General features: G+C 55.4%; 1 protein-coding gene and 1 pseudogene across 1 annotated transcript in view; both read left to right on the top strand.

Moving 5' to 3' along the window:
* The window catches only part of MINDY4 (MINDY lysine 48 deubiquitinase 4), a 111,972-nt gene extending 92,491 nt beyond the window's left edge, over nt 1-19,481 (top strand). Inside the window, exons 14-18 of the mRNA XM_004418862.3 lie at nt 496-559; nt 3,639-3,800; nt 8,598-8,778; nt 9,364-9,436; nt 19,035-19,481. Of these exons, the coding sequence (XP_004418919.2) occupies nt 496-559; nt 3,639-3,800; nt 8,598-8,778; nt 9,364-9,436; nt 19,035-19,083 (529 nt within the window). The 3' untranslated portion in view covers nt 19,084-19,481. The remainder of the gene's footprint in view (nt 1-495; nt 560-3,638; nt 3,801-8,597; nt 8,779-9,363; nt 9,437-19,034) is intronic.
* On the top strand, nt 16,219-18,965 carry LOC106801522 (oxysterol-binding protein-related protein 9 pseudogene; annotated as a pseudogene).
* Nucleotides 19,482-25,774: the final 6,293 nt, after the last annotated feature.

The raw sequence follows: 25,774 nt of genomic DNA on the forward strand, positions 1-25,774 counted from the left end.
CTGGTGTCCTCTCAGGGTTTCGGGAATAAGTGTGTGCGGGGCCTGTGCGAGATCTGTGCCCAGTGGTGGCAGCTGTCACTTTACACCATTCCTCCCATTTAACAGACTCACAGGCTGAGGCCCAGAGGCGGCAGGGGATGTCCCAGTCCCCACCATTAGTAAATGACCCTTGAGATGTGAATGCAGGGTGTTGGATTCCAAACCCGGGGGCCTTTCTGCTGTGTCACGCTTCCGTCACCTTCCTCTGTGTCGGCAGAGGAGCTAGTGAAGTCGGAGTGGAGGCCGTTGCCCAGAGCAGAGTGGGCAAGACTTGAGGAGCCCTGGGCTCCAGACCCCAGGGAGGGCACAGAACCCAGGGCGCTCAGGTTCCCGCCAAATCCGGAATTCTGGGCCTCAGCCTAGAACTCGTGGGAGCCCTGGTCACCCAGTGAGGTTCGCCAGGGCGGCTTGAGTCAGGCAGAGACACACTAACACCACTTCCTCTGTGTTTTCCAGCATCCGCCAGGACTTCGATGTCCCGACCAGCCACCTGATTGGAGCACACGGATACTGCACACAGGTCAGGGGGCGCGGTGGGGCACCAGGGCAGCCAGGCACTTCTTTCCCTGCCTCTTCTTCCTTCTTGGCCCCTGCCAGCCCTCTCCAAGTAGCTTTCCCTTGCCAGCCTCTGCTGGGCTTCACCACCGTGGAGACCGAGAAAGGGAACTCAGGTTAGCTTCCATGTCCAGAGAGCTTGCTGTGCCCGATCTGTGTGCTTGGTGCTGCACGGGGTGCAAAAGAGACTGACAGCAGACCAGGCGCTGCCCAGCACAGAGCACGGGCACAGGCTGCAGCCCTGGGTCCAGCTGGGGAGACAGCAGCCATGGCACCCTTTGTGTTTGCACAGGGTGTTGTCTTTGCAACAACCGTCCCTTCTGCATCTTCACAAAGGGGCCCTCAAGAGGCCTCATGAGGGGCAGAGGAGACTCTTGGCATGATTGCTTTTCATAGATCCACCCAGTCACCTGGTGACACCAGGGAAGAGATCTGTTAAGATCCTATTAGTAAGCATCAGGACTGGGAGCCAAGTGCTACACCTGGCTTCTGTCCACGCCTTTCTCACACGGCAAGGCCTCCCAGAGTGGCCACTGGGCCACAGTTAAATCTGACCCTCAGTGCCTACGGGGGCAATGTGTGTAGCACAGACAGGTCAGGCGGAGCTGTTCAGTCTGCTGGGCCCAGCTGAGGAACCAGTTGTCCTGGGGGTCCTGGCTTACTTGTACCAGTTCTGAAAACATACCTACACACCATGCAGGGTCCGGTGTGGGGCCTGTGGTTTGTCCAGGGCACCCAAAGGACTGTGCGGTTGGCTGTTGCCCACCTTCCTAGAGGAAGGCCTCAGGGTGAGTGGCTGCCTTTCTGGCCGCCTGGCTGGTCCATCCCCCACCCTGGGTGCCTGTCTTCCCTCTGGGAGCTTCCCCCTTGGCAGGCAGAGAGCAGTGTGGCCCTGGGGTGGGCAGTTAAGTGGGTTCAGAGGATGCCAGACCAGAGTCTGGGGCTGGGTTCTGAGCTGTGTTGGCTGCTTCACTTGCAGAATGAGCTGGGACGATTTTCTTCCCCTCCCTGAGACTCATTTTCCTCATCTGTGGAATGAGGCGTTTGAACTAAACCAGTGCTTCTTAAACTTCGACGTGCACGCGAATCCCCCTGGGGTCTTGTTGACAAGCAGGCTCAGATTCAGTGGGTTTCCAGGCTGGGCCTGAGATTCTGAATTTCTAACAGGCTCCCCGAGGAGGGCGATGCTGCTGGTCCACGGACCACACTTTGATAGCAAGGGACTAGATGACCGCAAGGGACTAGATAGGGAGCAGGAGCCAAGTTTGTGGGTTCAGATCCCAGGTGCAGACCTACACCACTTGTTAGCCATACTGTGGCGGCGACCCACATACAAAATAGAGGAAGATTGGCACGGATGTTAGCTCAGGGCCAATCTTCCTCAAGCAAAAAGAGGAAGATTGGCACAGATGTTAGCTCAGTGCCAATCTTCCTCACCAAACAAAAAAAAAAAAAAAGAAAGGAAACTTAGATGGGAAAACTCAAACCCATCTGAAAATGGCCGGGCCTTTCTTAGCAGCCACTGTCCCTGAGGTGCAGTATCTCAGAGCAGGCATTTCCTCGAAATTCTTTCTCATTTCCTCTGCAAGGACACAATGAGGCCCCTTCAGTATCTCCCTCCAATGGGGGTCCCTCTGCAGCCATCAGAGGAGGCTTCTTTTACTGTCACTGGCGCAGGGGCTGGGGCTGACGGAGAGATTTATTAACTCTGGGCCTGGCTCTCACAATTCAGGGGAAAACACTTCTGTGACCTCTGCCCTCCAGAGAAAGGGCTGTTACATGTCTGGAGGGGAGATTCCTGCCTGCTGGCCTCACACGTGCGCCAGCCCTGGCAGAAGGTGGGTTAGATAGAGGGTCCTGCCTGCCCGCATGCTAACACAGGGCTTGCTGAAATCCTTCCTCAGCAGGCAGCAGGCGCTTAGCAGCCACCCTTCATCTCAAATCTTTGGCCAGCCAGCTGGTACCTTGAGGGTAACAAGTGAAAGGAAAGGGATGGGACTCCACACAGGGAGCTGGAAAATGTGGGTGGAGGTCTAGCTCTGTCACTAACCAGCTATGTGGCATGGGCAAATCCTTTTTCATCTGTGAGCCTCAGTTTCCCCATTCCTAACAGGAAGTTGGACCCCTAGATGTCCTGCATAGGGAAGGGCCCTTCCAGCCACCCCAGTGCGGGAGGCCCTGGCTGAAGGAGACCGCCAGAGAAACGATGCTCCACGTGTCACCATATCCTGGTTCTGGGGTCGGCAGGCTCATTGGACTCTCGGGCGTGCGGCACAAGTCACGTGGGCAGCCTGATGCCGTGCAGCCGACGAGGGCAGAGGCAGAGCTAGCACCCAGCCTGGGGCTTCCCTGCCTCTCCCTCTCTGCTCCTATTGTCCTCTACTCTCCCTTGCTGCCTGAAGACCCCATCGTTGCCAGTGAAGTCCGATTAAGGCCTGGAATTGAGTTATTGGTGTTGCACCATTGTCAGTTTCCTGGTGTTGATAAGGGATGCTGGTTATGTAAGATGTTGTTGGGGGAAGCTGGGTGAAGGGTACACAGGAACTCTCTGTACTATTTTTACTTCTTCTTTTGAGTCTAAAATTGTTTCAAAATAAAAAAGGCTATTAAAAAAAATACCCTCCGTCAAGACCCACCCAAATGTCGCTTCTCCACAAAGCGGCTCTGACTCAGGCATGTGGTCCCGTGTCCATCTGGGCCCCCAGTGCCCTGTGCACACATTGTTTCCTACTCTGGACCTGGACGCCCGAAGTCAGGAGCCATTCTTTCCCTCCAGCAGGAACCTCCCTCCGCCACCACCCAAAGCTTAGGACAGCTTGTGCACAGTTGGTGCTCAATGAATGCTCGTGGAGTAAAGACTGATGAGTGCCTGGAGTCACTTTGATGAGGAGAGTGGGCAGCCTCCCCCGAGGGCTGTGGGAACAGTAAAGTCATGGCCCCTCTGATTTCAGTCTCTCTCCCTCTTGGCTTTCCTTCCTCCTCCACCCTCTTTCTCTTGTTCCTGGTCTCCCCTTGACAGGCTTTTCCCTTTCTGTCATCAACAGGAACTTGTCAATCTGCTCCTGACCGGGAAAGCTGTGTCCAATGTTTTCAACGACGTGGTTGAGCTGGATTCTGGGAACGGGAACATCATGCTCCTCAAAGGCATTGCCGCACGCAGCGACATTGGCTTCTTGTCTCTCTTTGAGCACTACAATGTGTGCCAGGTACCGAGAGCACAGGTCCCCGGAGACGCGGAGCCCGGCTCCCTGGGACCAACAAGAAGGAGGGCAGGGCAAGGAAAGTTCAACTCTCATTCCCAGAGCGGGCGGAATTCGAGTCCAGTCTCCATCACAGAGGCTCTGGGAAGAAGTGCAGCTTCCCTGCCATGAGTAATTCACCCCCAAAGCCAGCGGGTACCGTGTTCTGGGAAAGGTTGTCTGGAAGGGACATATAGAGATTTATAGCGTGATTGTGGGTCAGAGTGGCTGCAGCTGGCCTCTGCGTGTGTGTGTGTCTGTGTGTGTGTGTGTGTGTGTGTGTGTGTGTGTTGGGACATCTTCTCCAGGGATGGGGACCTGAGGTCTTAGGCCTTGTATTTGTTCCTAGGGCTGCCTCAACAGAGCACCACAAACCTGGTAGCTTAAAACAACAGAAATGTACTGTCTTGTAGTTCTGAGCAGAAGTTCTCATAGCAGAAGTCCAAAATCAAGGTGTCAGCAGGGCAGTGCTCCCTCTGAAACCCACAGGGAGAGTCTTTCCTCGTCTCTTCTAGCTTTTGGTGTTTTCTGGAAATCCTTGGTGTTCCTCGGCTTGTAGATGCATCACCCCCATCTCTGCCTCCATCATCAAGTGGTCATCTTCTCCCTGTGTGTCTTCTTTTCTTAGAAGGACGTCAGTCATGTTGCATTAGGGTTCAACCTGTTCCACTAACTTCAACTTAACTAATTATACCTACAACAACTCTATTTCCAAATGAGGTCACATTTGGAGGTACTGGGAGTGAAGATTTCAGCATATCTTTTTGGGGGACACAATTCAACCCATAATGGGCCTCACTCAGTCTGTTTGCTGGTATACTGATCCCTCTGCTTCCCCTCTCACTGCAGCCAGGGTCTCGGGAAGGGCCAGACCCCCAGGTAAAGCTGCACAGGAGACAGGGTGACTGTGTCTGTGGGCAGCACGGGCAGGGCAGCATGGGCCCTGAGTCCTTGTCCCAGCCTGCCACTGAACCTTCTCTGAGTTTTGGTTTTCATTTTCAGAGGAGACTCTGTTCTGTGGTTGAGTCCGTGGAAAGGGTCATCCTGAGGGGGTAGCAAGAGCTCTTTTCATGGTGGGCCCCCCTGCAAATATTCTTGGAAGTTCTGGACGAGGCCTCTTTCATCATGTAGCCCCAGAACCAGGAACATAGTCTGGCCCAAGGGGACTCAGGCAGTGCTGGGCCAATGGGTTTGCGAGGTGGGTGGAGATCGGCATTTTAAGGCAGGGCTCAGTTTCGTGGTGCCCTTTCTGCAGGATTATATGTTTTGGGGTTCTATCCTGTTGCTCATGGGCCATCTGGTGTGGCCCTGTCCCCAGATGCCCTCTCTAGGGGATACCCCTACCCCCACAGACAGGAAGCAGACATGTGGGATCCAAAGACTCAGGGAGAAAGGAATGATAGTGGCTCCTTCCTAGATGTGCTGGTGTCAGGAGGAAGCCCAGGAATGTGGCCACGTGGCCCGTGAGAAGCACCAGGGCCCCTGAGCATCAGACCCTGGGTGGGCTCTGAAAGCATTCAGCCCGAAATTCCACGGTAACCTTGGCCAGGCACATGGAATCCCCGGGCTTACCAGGAAACCTGGTTCCATTCTTGTGTTGAGGGTGTTGCTCAAAAAGTAAACTATTTTCCTTCTGTCTGTTGAGGGTAATTGATGGGAACATCAGTTGGGGCTCATCCTTCCCTTGGAATAAAATGTCAGTGGAAGAAATTCAGGCCCTACAAAGATCTGAATGCTTGAGTCCGCGTAGACCCCCTCTGCTGTTGTTGCTTGGCAAAGGCTGGGAGTTTTATGTCCCTGCAGCAAGGGGATGTTTGCTGCTCTGCCCGGGGACTGCCAGCTCGCTAAGGCAGGAGCCTGGGCCTGCTCTCCTTCTCCCCAGAGCTCACTGAGGGCCTGGCCTCTGAAGGAGAAGGCGGAGGCCTGGCAGTTTAGACAAAGTGGTTTCCTCTCCCTTAACACCACTTGCCATCCCCTGTGTCACCTCTGTCACAGAGAGTCTCTTGGGGCCTACGTGATTAGCCACGTTGGGTGTGGAAGGAATCCAGGAAGGTTTAGCATCCTCTCTGGGGAGGGGGTCCCGCTCTGGCCTGGCCTGGTCCCTCTCCAGCGGGCAGCACAGACGTGGCCATGGGGAAAATCTGGCATTTGGGGCAGCCTGGGTCCTGGGGTCCACAGAGGGGCTGTTCTTACAAGGCTGAGGCTTTCTTTCACGTAGAGGGCAGAACTGGAATTACCTCTCACTCATAGACTGTCTCTGGCTTCTCACTGCAGCCTTTGACCAGAACTGGGGTTCTGGGGCCTTCGCTGAGTATGTAGGGGTGGGGAGTGGGGAGGTCCTACCTGTCAACGAGCTTGTCAGATGACCCACACTCCAGGTGTTCCCCGGGGGAAGCAGAGGAAATGCTGGGCTGAGAAATGTGGCCCCTGCTGTAAGTAACCAGCCCCTCGCCCCAGTGTGGCCGTGTCCCCAGTGCCTAGCATGGTGCCTGGGCCCAAAGTATAAGTCATGTTGAATAGATGTTATCCTTAGAGATGACAGTAATTCTGCCAGCAATCAAATGTTGATCCTCTTAAATTAGGGCTTCTAAGCTGGCCGTCCACTAATGGGTTTGGGGAATTCACACACACACCACCCCCGGCACCAGAAGATTGAGGAGTCCCCATTTAAAGATAATCCCTAGTCGTGCTGCATATCCACCCACTAGGAGAAAGCCTCAGACTGCTGGAGTAAGTGTGCCCCCCATGCCTCCTCGTCGCCCCAGGCCTTTGGTCAGCTACCTAAGAACCCAAAGGAAGCCAATTTCATCACTGGAAAATGTCACCCAATTGGAAGTGGCTCCTGAATGAGAAAACTCATTTATAAACTCTCTGGGCAGCTTTTTTGCCCTTAGTCTTTTGACCCTTGTATAAATGGCAAGCTACCCTTTGGTCCCTCTGCTGGAAAATTCAGGGGGGCCGATCGTGCAGACGTCTGCTCCCTGGCGGGCTTCACAGCTCTTTTTCCTGCAGTGAATGAGCCCTGGGTCCCCAGGCTTCAGGGCTCCCTGGTCAAGGTGACGCCCTCACCAGAAAAGCCTCTTTTGAGCCTGGAGCAGAAGCCAAGTTTGCAGTGGGGTTTAGGCACGTCCAGCCACGTCCTTTAAGACATCTAATTCCCCCATGTCCCACCGAGGAAAGAGCTCTGCCGTCACGTTTTAATGTCACACGGGCCTGGGGTGGGGGCGGGGTGGGGCGGGGCGCTTGGAAAATGAGAAAATGAACACGTGTAAAGATCGCCCTCCTGCCCTCTGGAAGAGGCAGCTGTCGATGGGCAGGTCTTTCACCAGGGACCTCGTTAAGGGCCTTCTGAGCACAGCCCCTCTGCCCCAGCCACCCCAGCCCAGAGTCAGCTCCCAGGTGGGCTCCAAGGGGCCGAGGAAGACTGTCCAGCCACTCTCCCGTGACGGGCTCCGGAGAAAGTATGCCCTTCTCCCCACTGGAAAAATAATTCCCATTCTTTCCTTAATCCACAGGCTGCGGCTGTAAATACCTGAGCCTGCAAACATCTCCCTGGGGCTGGTGGGGATTAAGCTGGAATCACCCTGGCCCATGGTGTGTACAGAGCTGCATATACCAGGGCCTGGGTGGAGAGGTGCTGCCAAGGGAGTCGCAGGTGACAGGGAGGGAGCGCGGGGAGGGCCAGAGACAGCCAGGCCTATGAGCAGGCCTCTGCAGAGGGCCCTGCCACACTCGCCCCTTGGCAGGCAGAACATCAGCAGTGCTAAGGGCCCTGATGTGTGATCCGTGGCATCTGCCTTCCCCGAACACCCCTCTACCATGGAAGTCCTCTGCTAGGAACTTTACAAGGGAGTCCCTTATCAGAAGGAGGTCCCAGCTCCTAGCCTCTGCTTCCCCTGCTCTTTCCCAAATGCCCCGCTCTTCCCTGAATGTCTCTGGACATTCGTCCCGGCGTCACCCACAGACAGCTGCCCCAGAGGCCCTCGCTCCTTTCTCCTCGTGGCTCCAAGTCCCACCTGTCTTCAAGGTCAAGTCCTAGTTTAAGTTCCACTTCTTTCACGAGGACCTTCATGGGTCAAACCTTGCTTATGGTGACTTGTCCCCTGTTCTTGTTGCTAATGGTATAGTCCAGTGTGCAAGGGGCAGAAAATGCGTTCATCATCAGGCAGAGTGATGTACTGCGGTAGAGGAGGGCAAGTACCTAGTACCTAGTACCCCCCACCCCGGGAACTAGAAGGAGGAGGTGATTCATGCTCCCTGATTGGGTAATTTGGGTGATGCAGCACGTCACCCAAGGAGAGAGGAGTCATACCAGTGCCCTAGACGGGTGGGCAGGGAATGCACAGCACGGAGGTTTGCTGTGCTGGATTGATTTGAGGACTTGTGAGAGGTTCGGTGTGGCTGTGGTCGGAAGTGTGTGTGGAAGAGCCAGTGAGGAGGTCACTGTCTGGGGAGGAGAGGCTGGGCGTGAGGGAGCTTTTGAAGGCAGGATGGGCAGCACGGTGAATCAGCCCAACATGGGAGATGATGGGCGGGGGCTGCTCGGGTTTTGGGCTGGGGTAGCTCCGTATGACTGTCTGTGAGGCAAAGGCCCTGCCAACAGCACCAGGAGGGGCGCCCAGCATCACACGTAGGCTGTGATCCCCAACAGGGTCTCTCTGAGGTCAGCCCGGCCCTGGGGCTGGACAGAAGGTGCTCTGGCCCTCTGCTTGTGGATGGCAGGTGGCGTCAGGCACCTCTGTCGGCTCCCTCTCCCTCATCCAGGTCGGCTGCTTCCTGAAGACCCCAAGGTTCCCCATCTGGGTGGTGTGCAGCGAGAGCCACTTCAGCGTCCTCTTCAGCCTGCAGCCGGAGCTCCTGCGAGACTGGAGGACCGAGAGGCTCTTTGACCTGTACTACTACGATGGCCTGGCCAACCAGCAGGAGCAGATCCGGCTGACCATCGGTGCGTCGCCTCCCCACCCTGTCCCCATACCCCTCAGGGAGCCTCCAGACCGGCCGGGAAACCGGCCTTGGCATGCCCACTCGGGGCAGTCAGAGAACAACGCAGACTCAAGTGTCAGGTCTGGGGGATCAGAGGGTGAGTGTTAGCAGGTCCTCATGCAGGAGGGGCCAGAGCGGGGCCTTGAGATACTGATGGCATTAAGGGTGTAAGGTGAGGTGAGACCACGTAGTAGAGGGCCCAAAATACCATTCTGACATGTGTAGGTTTTATTCTTCAGAGCAATGGGGAGCCATGGAAGGTTTTGGAGCAAGGGAGTGATGGGATTAGATGTGTTTTTAGAAAGAATTGTTCTGTAGCTGAAGGGGGTCAGAAGGGTGGGGTGGAGACTGGAGGTGGGAGGCCAGTGAGGAGGGTGCTATGGTGTCCAGGAGAGAACCGATGGGCAGGAACGAGGGTGGGTCCAGTCGAATGAAGAGAGGGGCAGGTGCCAGAAGAGTCAGGTCCTGGGGATTGGGGTGCCGGTGCAGACATCAGGGTGAGCGCGGGTCCTGGGCTGATGGGCGTGTGCCTCTCTCCCCTCCCCAGACACCACCCAGACCATCCCTGAGGACAGAGACAAAGACCTCGTCCCGCCCCTCGAGCTCTGCATCAGAACCAAGTGAGTCAGGCCCATCTCTGGCTTCAGAACCTCGCCCGAGTGGCCGGGAGGTGCAGTAGTTGGGGTGGTCAGGCCTGCAGGAAGGAGGATGGGTTCTGGGGTGGACCCAGCTCAGAGCGGTGTGGTGAGGTGGGACCCCTGCAGTCTGGAAGGACACAGTGCTTGGGCTCATGCAGAGGGAGCGTTTTGTGGTCACTGGCTCAAGTGGAGAAGTGTGTGCCTTGCAGAGGTGACGTGTCTTCAGTTTGTGAGGATGTCCCTGTGAGGGGGTGGGGGATAAGTGAGTGCTTCTCGAGGTCCCCCCTCCCTCAAGGCAGCAGCTGCCAGACGTGGTGAGTGCTGTTAGGCCCAGAGGAGGGACAGGTAAGCTTACCTGGTGGGGGCGGGGTGGGGGCTTGAGCAGGATGGGGAGGTGGAGGCCTGGCCTGGCCAGGGTGTAGCTGGGAGGTGGCTTCATGGAGCAGGGGCACCCTTTGTCTGGGAGGACAGCCTCAGTCACTCTGCTGGGGCGGGTTGGGCCCTCTGAATACTGAGCAGAGGTGCCCCCTAGCCTCAGAGGCAGGGCAGGGGGCGTCCTTGGCTCCTCTAACTCAGCCCCTCTGTATTTAAGAGGAGGGGGTGGCCCAGACTTTCGGGTGAGTCAGGGTTCACTTCACTCATGAGTTCACTGGCCAGCCCCAGGGCTGGGAGCGCTCAGGCAGGCCCTTCACAAAGCCTTTGGGTAAGGACATGGAGGCCTCAAGGTGCAGTGGGAGGAGCAGGCCAGGGAGGGAGGAGACCCCGATTCCAGGGCCTTCTTCTGGGGAAGCACAACTTGCAGGCATTATGAGTGTGGGTTCTGGAGTTCGAATCCTGGCCTTGCCACTTTCTGGCTATGAGCCATTGGACTTCACCCATCTGTCCCTCACTTTGCCATCTGTAAAATGGGGATAATGGCAGTGCCTGGCTCACGGTTGCTGTGAAGAGTGCGCGGGACATTACCCAGCGCCCAGTAGACGGCTCTCATTATTGTTATCTTGGTCACTCATGACTCAGTGTGACCTCAGGCAGAACCTGCATTTCCTTATTTGTGAGGTGATTGGGATTGGGGTGGAGGGACGTGGACGAAGGCTGAGGCCCTGCAGCTCTGACTACCTGAGATCCAGGGGGCTCACCCGCAGGCAAGTGAGCCCTTGAACGGAGCCGCCAAGAGAGAGGACTCCACATACACGGTGGAAACACCAGGGAGAGGACGTGGGAGAGGATGTCGGGACATCCTCATTAGGCCCCATCCATGCGTCCATCTGTTCATCTGTCCACCTGCCCGCCCAGCGGGCCAGGGATGGAGCATTCCTGTGGGGTCATGTGCCGGCGTTTCTTTCATCGGGAGGATTAAAGGCACATGCAGGTCGCTTTCCTTTCATGTACAAAGGGCCACTCATTCCAAGTGATGAGAGAAGGGCAGCAGCGGAGATAGGAGGCGACACTGGCCTTGGCACCTTCTGCAGGACAGGGTGGGAGGCCACAGGGCATCCTTCCTGCAGGTGGGCCTGCCAAGCAGGGCTTGGGACTGCACCCTGGACACAGGCTCCACTCACCTCCAGACCCCTAGGTTCCCACTGCAGGCCTCCATCTGTCTGTGCACACCCCTGGGCAGCCCACCACTGAACCTGTCCAGCTGCCCCATCTGGCGCAGTTCCTCTTCCCCTAAGAACGGTTCCTCTGCAGGACTCACAGGCACCTCCATGGGCCCAGGGTTGGACTTCTTGGGCTCAGCCCTATTTGGCAATTGCTTGAGAATGACTCAGGGCTCTGGTCTGTCCCCGAGGCAGCCCCTCGCCCAGAGCTGGTGTGACAGGGAGCTCAGTCCAGAGACATCTGAGTGCGAATGTGGGCCTGAAGCTCCTCTTTCTCTTCTGTCAGCTGTCCCCTTCTTCCAGGACCTACCCCCTGCCCCAGCCATGTGCCAGCAGGTGACAGTGAAATGACATGGGAAGCTGGAGAGGCCGCGTGTATCTGGCGGGGAGCCCTTGGCCAGGGGCGGATGGTCCAGGCTGAGGCCCTGCCTTGCCCTGGCCTCTGCTCGCTGTCAGGGGAGGAGCTTGGGGAAGGCTGAGCCCTAACATCTCCTCCAGCAGGACTTCCTAGTCCTTGTCACAGATAGAAAATCCTCCTATTTGTGCAGCACACAGAGTAGTGACACCTGGCCCAGACCCCAGCCAGCTCCCGGATGGCTGAGGGGGTCAATGTTTCGGCACACCTGTATCCATCTGTGGCTCACCTGTTGGGAAGATTTGCTCCAGGGTGTGGTCCTCAGGCTTTAGCGGACATCCCCTAGAGGGCGTGGTAAAACGCAGACCGCCAGTCCCACCCCCAGGGCTCTGATTCAGTAGGTCTGGGGTGGGCCCGAGACTTTGCGTTTCTGAGGAGTTCCTAGGTGCTGCTGGTGCTGCTGTCCCGGGACCACACTTTGAGAATCGCCGTTCTAGTGTCTGGTGAGAGGCCCATGTCAGTGAGGTGCTGACCCTCCCGCGTCTGGCCAGTGGTAATGCACCGGGCCGGGGGTCATTTCTTCCTGGCTCCACTGGCTGCCCCCCGGCCCCCACCCTTCAGGTGTGAGTGCTCCAACCTCTGCTGGGACTTTCCTGGAACCAGCTGCCTGCCTGTTCTCTACCCCCTCTCTTGCCCCACCATGGTGGGTCCACCTGGACAGTTAACACGGTGAAACCCTTCCCAGTGTTGTTCCCGGAAAAGCCGCGTGGGTGAGTGAAGAGTGGGAAGGCTGGGTGTTTTCCCTCTGTACCCATCAGATAACGTACCATGGTAATGGGAAACAGCAGGCCCAGCCTCCTGGAATCCTGTTCCAAGGAATTGGATTACAAAGGCTCTGCATTTTGTTTTCCTCCCAGATTCTCAAACAGCTCAAAGGGAGAAACTGGGAAAAGTGACCTTGAGGTCAGCGAGGACTCACTGGAGATGGGGCCCCACTTCTTGGGGGATAAGTCCTGCTGCCTGTAGGATGTACCAACCTTGACAGGAAGTGGGTACACGTGGTCCACAGCCTGAGCTCAGGTCATTTGTAAGGCCAGTCAGATTCCAAGCACCTGCTGAGATGCAGCTGAGTGCTCCGGGCAGGATAGACCAACCTGGTGGGCAGTGAGGTTCCCTCCCATCACTTCAGCCCTCCTGGAATCCCTGAGCTGGACTCCATGGAAGAAACAGCTGGATAAGACTAGGTTCTTGCTCTCAGAGAGTTCACAACTGAATAGAAGTCAAGTTCAGAATCAGCTCTGTTCTGATCCAGGGAGAGATGCACAGCCTACCCTCCAACCCAGCTCTACTGCCCTGGAAGAACCTGACGTCACCCTGACCCAGCACGGAGCACACCATACACCTGGCCATCTGGCAACTTGCTTGGATCCACAGAGAGGCCCTTGGACACCACTCGACATGGCCCTTCCTTTTATAGACCGGGGTCTCCAGAGTGGAGGTCTGTGCCCCAGGCCATAGCTCGAGTCACCAGCAGCACAGGACCTGGTGCGTAGGCCCCCGCCATCCCGGCCCACTGGAAGGTCACTGAGTGGGCCTTGTGACTTTCCGCCACCTGGCTTTGTTGCCATGGCGACATTGCACAAGACCAGACTGCTGGTTTTGCCTTTGCAGAAGAGCATCCTAATTTGAACCGTCCCCGGGTCCCATGCCATCCCCACTCACTGGTGTGACGCATGTCTCGGCCTCAGAGAGTCTCCTGTTACCTTCGCTTGTGTGGGGAATGTTGGGTTTGTACCCCTCCCCTTCCCCCAGCTGTTCTCTAACCACCTCAGCAAAAACAGACTCATTTATGGTCATTTCCAAACATACACATAGTGACCTCTCTCGAGCTTCCAGCCTAGCTAGAGTGAGAGAAAATGAAATGTTGTCAACAGTCCAGAGAAAAGAGGAAAGAACTCATAACCGGGGCCTGGGGCTGGGCCCCAGATGTTTCTGTTTGGAGGCTCAGACAAGAAATTCATGAAAATGTAATTTCAGCCGGGAACGGTGCCTTCGAGGGGCTGGAGTCGAGTGCCCACCTCCCTCAGCTGTAACCCTGCCCATCTGAGGGGCCTGTTCCAACCTTCAAGCCTCTGCTGACACCTTCTTGCCAAGGTGCCCCATTCACAATGCCTCTTACCCCTCAAAGGAGGGTTCCCTGGGTGCTCCCACTGCCCCACCCGCCCTCTTCTGATTCCCCGCTCTGCAGCCCGCATGCACACCTGCCCGTTGTGTTGCCCTAGTTGGGTTCACAGAAAACCCAATTCCATGATGCATGGGGAGAGCACTGAACAGGAGTCTGGAGACCTCAGCTGAGTCCTCGCTCTGCTGCTGTCATGTCACGTGACCTCAAGAAGGTCTGGTTCTGCTCCAGACCTCTGTTTCCCCATCTGTTGATAGGGTATAACTGTCCCTTCCCTGAGCTGTTGTGAGGTTGAGAGAAGAGCTGCAGAAGTGTTCCCTTTTCTTCTGAGACCATAAGGGGCTGACGCAAGTGCTGGGGGGAGGAGGAAGGATCAGAGGGAGGCAGAGGGGAAGGGACACGAGAGTGGCAGTGTGCTGTGGGCAGGGCTTTGTGACTGCCAGGGTCGGAGGGAAGGGAGAGTGAGGTGTGAATGAAGACTAAGGCTTCCCTGCTAGGTGCCCGCGGCTCCAGGAGGAGCAGCGGGTGTGGAGGGGATGTGTTCATTCAGCAGCACCCCTGAGCCCACGCTTCGGGCACCGAGCTAGAGGGTGGGGAGGGAACGGAGGCGAATGAGACTAGCTCTGTCCTCGAGGAGCTCACAGTCTAGTGGGGGAGGGAGATCCCATGACAATATGGCCTGGGAGAGCCTGGTGGTGGTGCTGAGGAAGGACCCTCAGGCGGCCATGGGGTCAGAGAACACTTCTGGAAGGAGGAGTCCTGGATCTGATCCTGAAGGAGGAGGGTGTGGGGAGGAGGATGGTCGTTCCAGGTGGAGGGCACAGCACAGGCCAAGGCCCCCAGATGAGAGACAGCCCATGGGGCTCATTCCGGAGCTGCTTTGGCATCTGGTGTCTGGAGCCCAGGAAGTAGAACTTGCATACAGGATACTCGTCTGGAAATCCAAAGTGAGGAAGAGGAGTTCCAGGGGGCATTTCTACTCTGGAGTCAGCTCTGGAGGCTTTAAAATGGGCCTGCCCTCTTCTCCTCGTTGATACAGGCTCTAGCAGGCATTGTTTCCCCCTGAAATACACCAGTCCCTCAATGTTGAAAATCAGTAGAGCCAGGTAACTGCCGTTCTGTTGTGGAGATGGCCTCTGGGGAGGACAGGCCTCATCTGTGGCCGTGAGGTGGGCCCACCCTGTGATGCTGAGCCGACTGGAGCTCCAGGGACCACGGCATCTTCACAGAGCTCAACCCCTAAGCCAGTGGTCCTCAGCCGGGGGCGATTTTGCACCCCAGGCGGTATTTGGCAATGTCTGGGACATGTTTTGGTTGTCACAGCTTGCGGGGGAGGGTGCTAAACATCCCACAAGACAGCTCCCACAGCAGAATTATCTCGTCCAAAATGTTGACTGTGCAGAGGTTGAGAAACCCTGCTGTAAACTTGCACGCTCTCAGCCTCCTCCTGCATCCGCACTGGCTGAGTGAGCTTTGATGCTGCCGTGGACTCAAGCCCTTCCATTTCATCCTTCCGCATTCTCTGCCTGTCCCTAACTGCATACACAGAGTTCTTCTTAATCCTGGACTCATAGGCTTTCAGAACCATACCTACTGGGGAATCATTCATCCTCTATAGAGAAGCACAGCGTCCTTCCTGTCTCAGCTCTTTCAATTTTTTTTTTTTTTGTGAGGAAGATCAGCCCTGAGCTAACATCCATGCTAATCCTCCTCTTTTTGCTGAGGAAGACCGGCTCTGAGCTAACATCTATTGCCAATCCTTCTCCTTTTTCTCCCCAAAGCCCCAGTAGATAGTTGTATGTCATAGTTGCACATCCTTCTAGTTGCTGTATGTGGGACGCGGCCTCAGCGTGGCTGGAGAAGCGGTGTGTCGGTGCGCGCCTGAGATCCGAACCCAGGCCACCAGTAGCAGAGTGCGCGCACTTAACCGCCAAGCCACAGGGCCAGCCCAGCCCTTTCAATTTTTAAAACATCTCTGCTTGGATTTTCTATCATAGTTGCGGACTGCTTCTCTCCGGTGTTTCCAGTACTGTCCCTGCGTTGGCAGAGATGGAGTGGGTTAGTCACCTCTGTAAGCATAAACCCCACAGCCTGGCCTTAGGACTCAGTGACTGTTGGTATGGCATGGACGCCTAGCAGCAGTTGAGTATGATTCACCCCTGCCCTGAAGCCAAACCCCGTTTTGCCAGGATCTGAGGGGTGTGCAGTTTGGGAGCTCATAGGAGGCGCTTCTGTCTGCCTGTCAGGGTGGGGAGGGCGAAGGCTGGGAGGGATGGAAGGGCCAGGCTGAGGGCGGATCTTATAGGGATATAGGAAATCTGTTCTACTTCTGACTCTTCCCCTTGTTCTCACCGTGATGGGGACAAGAAACCACCCTGGTCTGGGGAGGAGTTTCCCCTTTGCAAATCTGGGTCCCTGATGCCTGTCTGGAGCCAGGCTGTGGGTGGGAATGTTACTTTCCTCCCTGCCTCCCTTCCGCCGCCCTCTGGATTCAGGATGTTCCCCTAGTGTCCAAGAATTTGATAAGATACAGAGGCTGATGCTTACATTCAAATATTAATACAACAATAAAAGCTTTTTAATGACATCCTTCAAAGCTGCAAAGATGATGAACAGAGAAAGAAAATTGAAAGTCACGTGTTGCATGGTAGAATCAATTAAGCCTTGCATTGTGGTGCTGCAGATTGCTGAAGTACTGTTAACCCAGTAGATGCAGTAGGTCAACCTATTCCCTTGGAACCTGTGATCAGCACAGCCTTCCCAGCCTGTCTTACCTCAAGAACCTACTCAGTTGTGCAAGTCGGAGCTGCATCTGTCTCCCCTACTTACGGGACCTGTGTTAGCTACCCTGGGACATCATCAGGCTCCAGCACCAAATGGTGCAGGCAGCGGGCACTTACCATCTAGGAGCAGCCCAGCTTCTCCCAGTCATGTCATGTTGTCTCCAAACACAGTCCTGGTGTCTCTTCTTCAAACAGAGACAAATGCTGTGATGCTGATTGATGGATTCCATCAAAGGGGCTCAACCTCAAAGAGTCTAATAGATTCCTCTAGATCTGCCTCAGTGCTGACACACAGCAGCTCAGGAAATAGTCTAAAGAACCCAGATACCACAGAGTCACTTAATTCTTCCTCATCCAATGAAACAAGTGATGCCGACCATGTTGGATCACGTGACGTGACTGGTGATGAAGAGGAGGCAGGATCCATGGACAAGCATGGGAGGGTTATCACGCATCTCTTGTCACAGGTTGGGCTTGGAATGGATCTTACTAAGGTAGTTCTTCCAACAATTACTCTTGAGAGAAGACTTGTTCTAGAAAAATTTGCAAACTTTTTTGCACATCCAGACCTGCTTCTGAGCATTTGTGACTAGAAGGATCCTGGGGACCAAATGGTTGAGGTGGTGAAATGGTGCTTCTCAGCCTTTCACACGGGAAGGAAAGGATCAGTTGCCAAAAAGCCATACCAATGCACTGAGGGGGAGATCTCCCAGCATCACAGGCATGATCAGATGACACTGAAGAGAACGCAGAGCTGGGTTTGGAAGGACCAGTTCCCTAAAACAGTATAACGCTCATAGCTAAGCAGGTTTTCCATCTTCCTCCCATCTCAGCCTTTCATGCTGAGTGTTTTAACAAGAAGACACAATTTAGCCTTTATATTGGACGAGATAAAAATTCCTTGGGATGTTGATTGGCGTGCAAAGTGTAGGGCAGGGCTGTGTCTTGTGTCTAGACGATGACAAACAGTACATTCTCGCATTCCCCAGTGGTTATGGAAAGTCTGTCCTCACAGTTCCCTGGGTGGAGCTAGGAGGAAAATGCATTATTAATTGTTCCAAAGCAGGCTATATGCGAATATCATCTTGCACACTAAACCTTTCTATGGGACCAAGAAGCACAGAACTACCGCTAAGATGTTTTTTTCTCTAAATGACAAGAAATCTTTTTGCTCATTTGAAGGGAAATGGAATGGTGTAAAGTGTGTAAAATATTCAACAGGGGAACATAAAGTCTTTACAGATACCAAGAAGTTGCCTGTAATCAAGAGGAAAGTAAGCTGGAAGGACAGGATGAATATGAATCCCGCTGCCTCTGGAAGGCTGTCCCTCTCAACCTAGAAATCAGAGACATTGATGTGGCGATTGAAGCAAGGCACAGATGTGAAGAAAGGCAAAGAGCAGAAGGCTGAGGAAGGAGGCAAGGAGAAAGACATTCAGTGGGAGTCTAAGTTATTCATAAAGATGGAGAATGTTGGGTTTACGATGAACCACTGCTGAGGCCTCTGGATGCCTGCAAGTATTCAGCTGGGAAATGCACAATCTTCCTGTGGGTGGGCCTGTTCACTCCCATCTTGCAGTTGCAGCCTCAGGGCTACTGGACTCTCCAATGCAGACGTACAGTTAAAGTGAGAAATGCTTCCTTGTTTTCCTCCTCCTCTGTGGCAGTTAACGATTTTCACTTCAGTCCTGAAGAAAAACTTCAGGTTTTGAAAACGTCTGCTCCCTCCCCAAACCCCACACCTTGAAAAGCATTTCTAAACCCCAGTCTCAGCCTCTGCACTCTAGTACTGCTACTGAGGTATGCAACCTGTTTCCTGGTTCATACAGTCTTAGGATATATGTATATATATATAATATACCTAATGCCAGATTTTGCAGAAATACTTCGTCCTCTATAAATGTGATTCCTCTGAGTTGTTGTAGAAAACTAGCACCACGTATTAAAATCAAGTGTTGGGAAATGTCATGGCCTCACCTGCAATAACTTTCATTTTGGAAGGGAACTATTGTTAAATTGCATCTCACCCTGGACTACAGTTTAATTATACTCAGTGCTTCTTAAGGCGACATAAAGTAATTTAAAAAAAAGTGCAAATCTGTGCTTTACTGAAGTGCTCATAGCCCAGAATCCTTCCCAAGTCCTGTGTGGCGCCACCCCCGCCCGCTCCCCACCCTATGCCGCACCTCTCTCCTCACCTTTCTGGGCTCCAGCACCTGGACCTTGTTCTGCACCTTGAATATGCCAGAGTTTTCCCATATCTAGGTCTTCCCATGTGCCTTTACAGTGCCCCCATCAGTCACCCCTGGAAAGTGGCTGGATTCAGATGTGTGTGGATCACTCACATCCACCGAGGGCTGCACAGTGCCAGGCACAAAGGAGGTTCTCAGTAAACACTGTGGCGTGAATGAATGAATGAATGAATGAGTGAATGACCTGCCACTTCTGTCTCCTCCGTTGCTCTCCGGGGTCTTGCGGCATTTGTGTTTCGTAAGAGCCTGGTGTGTAGGTTTGTGTGTGAGTGAGGAGGGGCGAGGCGGGGAGGGTGGAATCTGAAATCCTCAGAGCCCCCGAGACAGGAACTTCAGGTGAGAGAGGGCCGGAGATGGCTCGTCTGTGGCCCTGTAGCCCTGACTCCCTCTCTCTGTTACTCTGCTCTCAGGTGGAAGGGGGCGTCGGTGAACTGGAACGGCTCAGAGCCCATCCTGTGACACTTCATGTGGGCAGACCCAATGGCTCACCACTCATCACTGGGGGTAACAGCTGAGCCCCAGGCCTCAGGGACAAGGCTTTCAGAAGAGTGTCACCCCACCTGGGCCAGCACTGCTGCAGAAGTGTCCGGAACCTCTCTGTCCCCTCCATGAAGGGCCTGCCCGGGACTGTGATGAGGGCGCAGAGCGCTGCTGTGCGGCTCCGTCCCGGCTGAGCTGTGACTGCCGAGGACTGGAAGGAGGCTGGCCAGCAGGGCCTCTGCCACCTTTTGTCTGCATCCCTCCCTTGCTCCCTGCTGGGCCGTCCCCTCGCCAAGCCTCTGATCCGGTCGGCCCCGGGACCCTGAGCACTCGTTATTTCTGCTAGTTGGCTTTCTATAAAACAGGAGTCAAACTCATACTGAGAGCGGAGACTCATTTGTTCTGTTGCTGCAAAGGAAGCAGGAGGTCTGTGCGATTCACGGCTGGGGTGGGAACGGTGATGGGTGGAGGGGCCCAGAGTCCTGGAGACCTGTGGGCTAAGACGTCACCAAACAGGGGTCTCTGCAGGCAAGCGATGCCCTGGTCCACTGGTGTCCCTGGCTGGGCTTCTGGTCTAGCCTGACTTCTACTGATCAGCCCCAGGTCTAAGGCACCAGGCTTTGTCAACTGTGCCGACCAGGAGCAACTCAGGCCCTGGGACCCCGTCGCAGGGCAGACTCGGATGCCTGCAAAGCCCCAAGAGGATGGTCATGAGGGCCTGGAGGGTAGGCCGGACCTGACCAAGTGGATATGGGGAAAAGAACCTTCTAGGGAGGAGCCTCTTGGCCACGGAGGGCAATATGATGGGGATGAGGAGAGGGACTGTGTGTGGGCCCACGTGTGGCTATGGTGGGGCACGTGCCGAGAGAACTGGCTGAAAGTGTGGGTGGGCCAGGCCTGTGGAGACCCTGGCGTTCCAGAGCAAGGATAGGATAGGTGGGAACGGAAAAACGTAATCTCGTGAAGGGAAATTGTACAGCTGCTGCCTCCTTCATTCCACTAATTTATGTCCTACCGATTTCACACAGGAATATGAGGAAGTGTAGAAATGCCAGGGGAGGCTGCTGAAGAAGAAGACCAGGGAGGGAGAGAGTTGTGGCAGAAACTGGAGTTAAGGACCCCTCTGCAGCGGTTCCCAACAGCGAGGCTGAGCCGGGGCGCCCAGAGTCAGTGCCGGCCTCCGGGAGCCTCTGTCCCGGGGCTGCCCATGTGAGAAGCCAAGAGCAGCATAATGCAGAGCCCTCAGGAGCCCCGTCCAGCGCCTGCCCCTGCTGTGCCCAGCGAGCACTTGGGCTGTGACTCTGAGTGGGCCCTGCAGAGGTGGGTGTTTTCGCACGGGGACGGGGTATGCCCTCCTTTCATGTCTGCCGTGGCCTAGGGAGAGGCCTCAGAGAGTCGTTGACGCTGGACGGCAGCCAGTCTCCAGGCTCCATGCGCCCCCCGTGGGCTCAGGACGCAAGCAGCTTGGGGGCTGTCTTCCCTCTGCAGGGCTGGCTAGAAGGAGACCCCTTCTCTTTAAGGGCCAGGCATGCAGGGGCAAAGTGGCTTTTGGTGGTGACAACTGAAGAGCCTGTTTTGTGCTCTCGTGGGCTGGGCACGCGCAGTGGCCCGGCTGTTGGTCTTTGGGGAGAGGCGGGGAGGACCCCGAGGGAAGTGAGTGGGCCGGCAGTGCTTTGTCCAGGCTGTGCGAGGCCCCGGTGGGGTTTGCTGTGTAAACTCCAGTGGCCATTCACACAGCAGGCGTCCAGCAGAAATGCTTCCTATATGTCCCCAAAATGTTTTTGCATTTGTTTTCCTTGGCCAGCGACCAGCCGCTGCAGCTGAGCGCCCCGGGGGAGGAAGTCGGTTTCCCTGCAGCAGCCTTGTTTATCAGCCCGGGAAGGAAAAGTGTGTCTTTTCAATGAAACTCGCTTAACCTCCTGAACAGAGTCCCATTGGCAGGGCTGGAGATATCAAAATATTCCCAGCGTTGCTTGAGAAGACCAGTTCCAACAAATTACAAAAGCATTTTTCTGGAAGCCAAGATGCAGGTACACGTGCAGTCTGACGCCCCTCGCCTGGGTTTCCTGGAATTTAAGATGAGCGAATCCAGCACCGCCCTCTCCCAGACAGAGAAGCTAGAATGAACCCAAGGTGCCGGCGCCAAGCCTGCAAGAATGAAACGCAGGCCCCTGCCTCCTTGCACACGGGCGCTCTCCATCTGGGGTGCATAGTTCTTTAGGGGGACTGAGGGTGGGCTTCAGAGCATCCATAGCCCCCCTAATTATCTTAAAATCTTTGTGTACATGTACATGTGTGTGATTTTCCGGGGAGAGGGTCTATAGCCTTCCTCATGGCCTAGAACGTGGAATAATGCCCCTCCTGCTTTCCCTCAAAAAGGTGAAGCACCATGTCTTAGAGTTGAGTGGCCTCAAGGGCTGGGCCTGGGCTCGGCCGCTCCCTCTCTGCCCCCCACAGACACGGAGCAGGGGGGCGGTTTATTGGACAAGCAGACCTCAGTGGGGTGTGAGCAAGAAGCAGCTTTATTCTTGCTTACTACTTCCCACTGGATTCTCTTGTTCTCTTGACTATTTCTTGGTCTCTGGATGAAAGAGCAGGCCGGGTCCATGGCTCCTCCTGTAGTGTCAGCAGTAAGACCAGTTTAATGGCCACTTGAGTCCACAGGCTTATCAGCTCGTCAATGGAAAGTTCCCCCTCCCCCTGCTCTTAGGGAGGATCTCTAAGGATCCCTAGGGATCACTAGGGATCTCTCCCTCGCCAGCTGATTCATCCTCTGGCTGCTGCTTATGGCAGCAGCTGGTATCAACCTCCCTCCTCTCCCTTATTAAGAAGGTCAGATTTATATAATGTTATAAAGCAATGTTACCGCAATAAAAAAAAAAAAAAGACCAGAGTCTTCCTTCTGCAGGATCCATATTTAAAGCATGCAAAGCACCAACACATCTTTGCCTCCCAAATTCTGGAGGTCAGACCTTTCTCACCTCAGCCTGTCTGTCTGCTCAGCCACCCATCCGGAACAACGACGTCTCAGCGTCCCCAGGCGGGAGTCAGAGACCATCCCACACTGCGGGGCACACACGACAAGCTTTCAGGCAGTTTTCTTAAAGCCTCCCTCACTTGGCTTTAGCAGACGAGGTGCACCCGTCCTGGCCCCACGGCTGGGGGACGGGGATCCAGTGCACTGACGCCTCTCTCCAAAGTCATCCTCACTAGCTGTTGGCCTCCTCCCCTCTTGGCCCAGCGCTTTCCTCACCTTTTCTTATGGCGGGAGGGCGTGATGGGCCAATGTTGGCAGAACCATTTGCACCACTCTCTCTGTAGGTTATGCATGGCAGAGGCACAGGTAAGAAGTTTCCAGAAGAGCTGCAAGAATTCTCTGGGGGTCAGAGCTGACCCAGGGCTTGGAGGGGTGCTGAGGGACATCCTAAGGCAGGGGTGCATGCAGACCCCACCTGACTGCCCCCAGCATCTCCAGGTCTGAGCTGAAGGGAAGGCAGGGATTGGGGCCCAGCCCATCCAGAGCACCAGCGGTGGCAGAGAGGCAGCGGTGGGCCTGTCCTCCTAGGAGGGCTGGGAGCTGTGAGGGGCAGTCTTAGGCTCCCACAGGCCCTGGGCTCTGCTAAGCAAGTGATGGCCCCGGGAGGACTTTCCCCCCCTAGCCTAGACTCCAGCCTCGCTGCTCAACATCTGGTCCTTAGACCAGCAGCGTCTGCAACATCGAGAGTTTCTTAGAAATGCAGAACCTCAGGCTCCACTCCAGACCCACTGAACCACAATCTGCATTTTAAGGAAACCCTCAGGTGAATCAGATTAACGTTTGAGAAGCTCTGCTCCGGAGCTTGCGACGTTGTGGGGTGACAGTGGGGAAGTGCAGAAGTCGCCTCCATCATGAAGTTCTGACGGGATGTGCAAGAGAGGGGCCGTGTGGGCACGCCGAGGAAGAAGCTGCATCAGGACAGAGGGCCTGAGTTTAGTGCTGACCGCCTGCTTCCTGCCAAGCCAGATGGCCACAGGCACTTGACATAAGCTCTCTGGGCCTCAGTTTCCTCATCTGTGAAATTACCTCCTCCTAGGGCTGTCATGAGGATGAAGTGAGTCAACACATTGTGAAGCGTGCAGAATAGGGCCCGGCACACTGATAAGTCTTTGCTCTTTATATTTCCCATGGGGGTTAGGAGAGGCTCCTCGGAGGTGGACGTGTCTGACCTGGGCCTTGAAGGATGGGCAGGGTTTTTTGACAAGTGGAGATGTGGATGGAAGGTCATTCCACATGAAAGGAACGAGAGCCAAGAGCCCATGGAGGTTCATGATGTCTGTGGGTCTCATGGGGGTGACCGGAGAGTGGGAGGGACCGAGGACTGGGAGAGGAGGCGGAGAGCAGGTGAAGGCCTTAGACAGGGGCACGGGGCTGGGATGTTTCCCCGCAGAGCAGGACTGCTCAGAGCTCGGCTTCAGACCTCTCTCCCTGGCAGGGAGCACGCTGAAGGGCTACTGCGATGCTCCCAGGAAGGCAGCATGAGTGGAGAGGCAGGAGGGGATGGAGGTGACAGAGGCTATGCTACTGGATGATCCTCACTGGCCAGCGAGCCCTTACGGGATCCTGAAATTAGCAGGAGGCAATCAGGCTGCTGAGACTATTTGCAGGTATTTTTCTCCACCCACCAGAGTCCTCCTCCCTAATCATGCCCTAATCCTCACGGGGCTGCCGGCGCTGTAATTACCAGGCAAAAAATGCCAGGCATTTGTGATAATGGAGATTGCTTAATGCAGGGTGAACGGTGGACTGGCAGGTAGGTGGAGGAGTGGGCAGGCAGGCTGCCCATGGGTCCGGGCTGGGCACTTCCAGTGCCTGCATGCCGCTCGGGGACGTTGCTCCAGCCGACCTGCTCTGCACAGGAGAGGGGTCAGAACCCCACTGGCCGGGCACTCGGGGGTTTGGGAACCTGCGGTTTGCCTTTCCTGTCCCTCCTTTCATTCTATCTCAAGATGGTGGTGCTTCATCCCACTATCTTGCCCACATTCCCATGAAATACCCACCCTATGTCCTGTTCCCTGGGAAGTCACTGATAGCCTTCTTTTTACAGATGGGGAAACTGAGGCCCAGATGGCAATCCTTAGTTTAGAGCCCTCCTGGGACATTTCTCCTTCGTGGAGGTCTCTTGGAGACCAGATCACCAGATGGTCTTTGGACTGGAGGGAATACCTCTGATGGGGGCGGGGGGCAAAGGGGGTGATTCCAACCCGCCTCTCATTCTGCCACCCCCCTTGCTCCCTCCTCCGGCTCCTTGCTTCACCCACCCCAGACCAAAGAGCCCCTGCTGCCTGAAGCCTTCGCTAGTGCTCTTGGCTGCACCAGGCTCCCTGCCCTTCCAATGTCCGTGTCCATCTGTTAAATCCTATCTATCCCTCAAAGCCTAGCTCCGAGGCCCCTCCTCCAGGAAGCCCTCCTGGATTACCTAGCTAAAAGTGCTGGCCCCACCCTCTTGAGTGCCCTTGATCAGCTCCTCTCTCATAAGCCCAGACCCCAGTTAGTGAGTGTTGGTCACCCAGCTACAGGTTTCCAGATATCCCTACTATCCCTCCCACCATGTACTTTCCCATCCTGTGGGATAAAGCCTGAGGTTCATTCCCCTTCTTTGAAGAAGCCCCTCCCCTCCGCCACACCCGTGCTGGCCAACCCCTTGCCCTGCCTCCAGGCATAATGCCCCAGTCACTGGGTGTTGGGGTGGGGAGGCGCTGCCTGAGGTCTCTAGACCGTTGATTCTGGGTGTGGCTTTGAGATTAAACTTGACACCTTTCCTGTGGCCCCAGATAAGAGCATTCCTGGGTGCTTATCTGGCATTTTCTGTTTTCAGGCCCATGGACATCTACGAGGTTCAGCAAAGTCCCTCCTCCCTGCAGAGGGGAGCCCTGGGTGATAAGCACCCACTCCCTGTGCTGGGGTGTCAAGTGTCGGCACCCTCAGGGCACTAGGGACACTTGATGTCAGCATCGTCTCTGGGCCCTGCCCCATGCCTCCCCTGCCCCAGCACAGGGACTGAACCTGAGGGGGTGCTGATGATAATTACGTCAGAACAACTGTGTAAACAGACGGTGCTGCGTATGGGGAACCTTAGTCTAAAGAAGGATTGTTCTATTATTGCTGGATTTCCTGACACCCTATTCTCCAAACCCCAGGGCTCAGATCCTTCTTGGATTTTATTGGGGGCATAGGGCTCAGAGGAGGAGAACTTGTATTGGCTGGAGCAGTCAGGGAGGCTTCTTGGAGGAGGGGAGCTAAAACTGGATCCTGAAGGAGGGCAGGGGAGGAGGAGGGGCAGAAGCACTCCAGGTGGGACAGACAGGGGCAGAGCTGCCAGGGGGAAGGGGCCTGGCGAGCCTGGGGTGGCGGGAAGGTTAAGGACATTATGGCTGAATCCTGAAGGGACTTGCATGTCACAGTGTCTCCTGTGAGCACTGGGGAGCCATGGGGGTTTCAGAGCGGAGCAGTGGTGGCTCCAAGCTGTTTTAGAAGACTGATACTGCAATGCTGTGGAGGGTGGATCAGAGGGAAAATGCCGGCGTCTGAGCCAGGGCCATGGAGAGGAGGAACAGGTGGGAGATACCTGCATTTTAGTGATTCAGCCTGGGGAGCAAAGTGGGGGGCCCATGGATGCGGAGTCAAGGCCCC

The sequence above is a fragment of the Ceratotherium simum genome, chromosome 1 (assembly GCF_057802395.1).
Source record: "Ceratotherium simum simum isolate JZ-2026a chromosome 1, ASM5780239v1, whole genome shotgun sequence".
NCBI lineage: Eukaryota > Metazoa > Chordata > Mammalia > Perissodactyla > Rhinocerotidae > Ceratotherium > Ceratotherium simum.